This window comes from Anarhichas minor, unplaced genomic scaffold (genome assembly GCF_050575085.1).
Source record: "Anarhichas minor isolate MPS153535 unplaced genomic scaffold, ASM5057508v1 ptg000007l, whole genome shotgun sequence".
In the NCBI taxonomy this organism is placed as follows: domain Eukaryota; kingdom Metazoa; phylum Chordata; class Actinopteri; order Perciformes; family Anarhichadidae; genus Anarhichas; species Anarhichas minor.
The window spans coordinates 19,933,242-19,937,181 of record NW_027466453.1 but is presented as its reverse complement, the minus strand read 5'-3'; the positions used below and the strand labels follow the sequence as shown (position 1 = coordinate 19,937,181).

Genomic DNA, 3,940 nt, shown 5'->3' with positions numbered 1-3,940 from the left:
GCATATCTGATTCAGTAAAGATACACTCATGATCTGCCTGGCAGAGAGTAGGAGTAAGAGACGGTAAGCCTCTACATACAGTACATTTAAACCAGACCTCGTGACTCCAGATACCGTCTGACATCCTCTTCAATATTTCACCATGACAGCGGATTGGAAAGAGACATCAGGTGGTATTTGAGCCATCGGCACCGGTAAACATTCACGTGTGATGTGTAAACATTCAACAACATTAGAGTATTAAAAGTCTGCTACAAGTCCCACTGGTACCACCGCCTGCTGACGGCTTCAGCCGCCTCCAACAAGTCCACACCGTTGATGCTCTTAATGTCCTTCCACGATCCGCTTTAAAACGTGTCCGGGCCTCCGGGGGCCACAATACAGACCCTACAGTTTCCAGTGGAGCAGTCACAGTGGACCCCGCCGCTGTGACAGCGCCATCGCGCGTGTAGATTTCTCTTAATGCAGCCTTTTCCAACTTCCCGTGCGTCCTCAAGACCAGAAGGCGCTCTGTCCGTGTGCAAGTTGTGTCTCTGGAGGTAATGTGTGTTGAAATGTCTCGCCCTGTGCAACTGAAGACCCGTACTTGTCTTCTATGATACATTTTGCAGCTTTTCGGCACCATACAGGGAGATGCTTTTATGTGTAAACACTCCTGTTTTCTTGGTGAAAACTGCCTTCTTGAAATGAAGAATAATACAACCAGAACTTTGAATGGCAAGCTGGTCATAGTTTGTAAGGGAACTCCAACAGGAAGTCTTGGACAACGTGGGTGAGTGGCAGCTCCGGCACCCGGCTCCCGTCGCCACACAGCTCCATGATGCGCTTCCTGCACAGCTCCTGCAGCGTTGGCTCCCATCTCCTGTACGGGAACTTCAGGCTCTTCTTGGGAGAATTGACGTAATGCTCCAAAAGGGCAAAGAGCGTCGGGAAGGAGCGCTCGTTGCCCGCCAGTGAGAACTTCTGCCGCTTGTAGTCGATGCGCACGCTGACCGGCCCGCTCTTGCCGTGGTAGGACAGTGTGAAGAAGACGTCCTTCTGCCGGCTGTCGCGGATGAGGAAGCTGCCCAGCGGGGCGTCCCGCAGCATGCGATGGGCCTCCTCCACTCCCAGAGGGCCCCAGTAGAAGGCGCTGCGCTCGAGCTTGGACGCCGTGTCTGTGATGATCTTGCAGTCCTCCTTGCAGGAGAAGGTGGGGAAGTGGGTCAGATACACGGAGGGGACGAACGCCGACCTCGGGTTCGGATCCGGGGCGGCCCGACGCTGAAGCTGATCCGACTCGGTGCGGCGAGGGCTGAGAGCGAGCTGCCTGGACAGCAGCGATGACGGGGACGGCGATGACGAGGAGGAGGATGATGATGAGGATGAAGAGCTGGACAACTGGGTCTTGTCATGGCCTTCCACTGTGCTGTCGGCTACCATCCTACAGGGGAGAGCGGCCCCAGACCCTCTCCCATCTCTAACCACCACACTGACATCCTGAGAGAGACGAGACAAGAAAGAGCACGTTATTATCTTCACTACGAACATTCATTCATGCGTTACTAGTTTCACAGCAGCCTGCTCAAACTCAAGATAACAGTTACATCTTCATGTAAAACTATAAAGGTGGCAGTGAAGGTCATTGTTCACAAGAACAACACACAACCTTTAGGCAATGGAGGCCATGTTTGGCTCTGATGCTCTAAAAAGACAAAGATGTGTGTGTGGGAGTGTGTGCACAAGTCAGTGACTGTCTGAGTTTAGGTTTGAAATACAAGTTTCCATGAAGAGGTACTCTGTTTCATATGACTGGAGTCTGTGGTTAGGCCAAAATACAGTCAGCCACAGTCAGATTACTGTACACGGACTGTACACACACACACACACACACACACACACACACACACACACACACACACACACACACACACACACACACACACACACACACAGTTTATGGGGATTCTTGCTGCGTTTTTTCTTTCTCACTTCTACCGACAATGACTGAAATCCCGGGTTGAAATCTAACTTTGTCAAGCCAATGATATAAAAGGCTACGCAGTTAGGAAAAGAAAGTAGTTTTTGTAGAGTTTTTTGGGGATATGTAGTTTGTCATACTAGACGCTGGAGCCTGGACTCAGATGAGGTGATGAACACCTGTAGATTCTCATCAGCTGAGTACAATCTACACCAGATGTTCCCAGAACTCTCCTCACATATCAACTGCCCTGTGTGCTGTTCAGCTCCTGTGTGTCCACTGTGAATTAATGAACAACTTGTGCTACCAACAAACAAAACATCCAGGGAAAGGTAATGATTAACAAACAGGTGATGTAATTCTGCGGGATCTTTTTAGTTTCAATGTCAGACGATCATGGGGACAAAATTCAAATTATAATCATATTTCAGATTTTTTTTTTTTGTAAATCTTTAGAGAAAATGTTTATCTTTGTTATTTCAGTGGCTGCATTGCCTCGTGACGTTTTACTTTCCACAGCAAACATCTGGACAGTGAGAACCAAACACGAGTAAGAAGAGTGAAACTCCAGCATGCAATGTTTGCCCCAAATAACAGTCCATGCACACAGTTCACATTTCAATCACTTATTTGTTCCACTGCACAAGGCACAGAAAAAAAAAAACATACATGAATGCTGCAAAGCACCAAAAAAAAAAAGAGGAAAAAAATAACTCCAGTTTGAAAAGTCTTACCGTTTTGTTCTAACAACAGCGGTTGTTTAATTAAAGATCCGTTTGTCTATAATCTCAGAGCGCGTGGAGATGAGTTGCTATCTTGCAGGTAAATCCGTGACGCAGCGCGAGGTGGAGAGCAACGGTGAGTCTGACACCTCGGGAGCAACTGAACCGTGATTTCCACCCGTCAGGGTTAAGACTCTCGTGTGTGTTTGTGTGAATGCGTGTCCTCCCTTGATAAACACTCCTTTATACTCTCGTCAGCTCCGCCCGCTTCCACGAATAGACACGACTCTTTAGCGGCAGCCAGCCAGTTTCTATGAAACGAAAGTGAAACTGATCTCGGCTCGGCCGCCTCTGGTCTTTCAGTTCGTTTGAACGCGCTTGTTATTTGGAGAAAACCGCAAAAGCCACATGACAGTCGGACGTTACAGAAAGGCATGGGGACAGATCCGAGTAATGGCAGCGTTTACTACACAAGGTGTGCTGGTTTTTTGGGGTTTTTAGTGGCGTTTTATGAGCCTTCTTAAAGGCACAGTTCACCCCAAAAGACCTTGTTGTGGGCGGCTACATATGAAACGACTCACAACCAGGTTTGTGGATTATTGTAAGTAACTTGGTCCTGATTTCTGGAAATAGACATTACTGTTGAGTTTTATTAAATGTGTTGTTTTTTTGGCACTTCGAGCACCACAAGCCGAGTGACATATAGTCCCCTTAAATTGGTGAAAAGGCAGACATCTACATTTATCGCACAATTATGTAATTGTAATTATGTCATTTTGATTTTGAGCTGAACTGTCCCTTTAATATTTGGCTTTGTAGTCAGTCTCTCTCAGTCTGTGTGTCATAAAAATTGTAGTATTAATTCACTGCAAATGTACGGTTGTAATCCATATGTCATTTCAGAAGAGCACAGGATGTGCTCAGTGTATTTTTATCATTAGACATTACGTTAAATGTTTTTCACGTTCGTCATTAGTCTCCAGAAGAGTGTGCACATCAGGTGCATGTTTTAAACATTTGGCCCCACAAGGTAAGTCCTGTTATGATAATGATCTCAGCAGTCAGAGAGCACTCATGTATAATATCAAGTCACAAAAGAAGGAACATTCTGATCTTTAGGTTAAAAAAAAAAAAAAAAAAAAGAGGCAGTAGCGGACAAATCAGTTGACTCGGGCCTCGAGAGAAACCGAACCAGTGTCGCTGCGTCACTTCTTCATTTGTTGTTAATAGCTCTTCCACAGAAAGGTTTCTCTGGCCT

The 3,940-nt window shown here is 46.5% G+C and overlaps 1 protein-coding gene across 1 annotated transcript; it reads right to left on the bottom strand.

Annotated features, from left to right (window-relative positions):
- Window positions 1-593: 593 nt before the first annotated feature.
- Window positions 594-2,916, bottom strand: socs1a (suppressor of cytokine signaling 1a). Its single transcript, XM_076086491.1, has 2 exons — window positions 2,695-2,916; window positions 594-1,479 (listed from the first exon to the last, which is right to left on the bottom strand). The coding sequence occupies exon 2, from the start codon at window positions 1,420-1,422 to the stop codon at window positions 727-729; it is 696 nt and encodes a 231-aa protein (XP_075942606.1). The 5' UTR covers window positions 1,423-1,479; window positions 2,695-2,916; the 3' UTR covers window positions 594-726.
- Between the last annotated feature and the right edge of the window lie 1,024 nt (window positions 2,917-3,940).

What these genes read in the sequence shown, in the direction of transcription:
- socs1a (XM_076086491.1), bottom strand. Translation starts at nt 1,422, where the DNA reads ATGGTAGCCGACAGCACAGTGGAAGGCCATGACAAGACCCAGTTGTCC.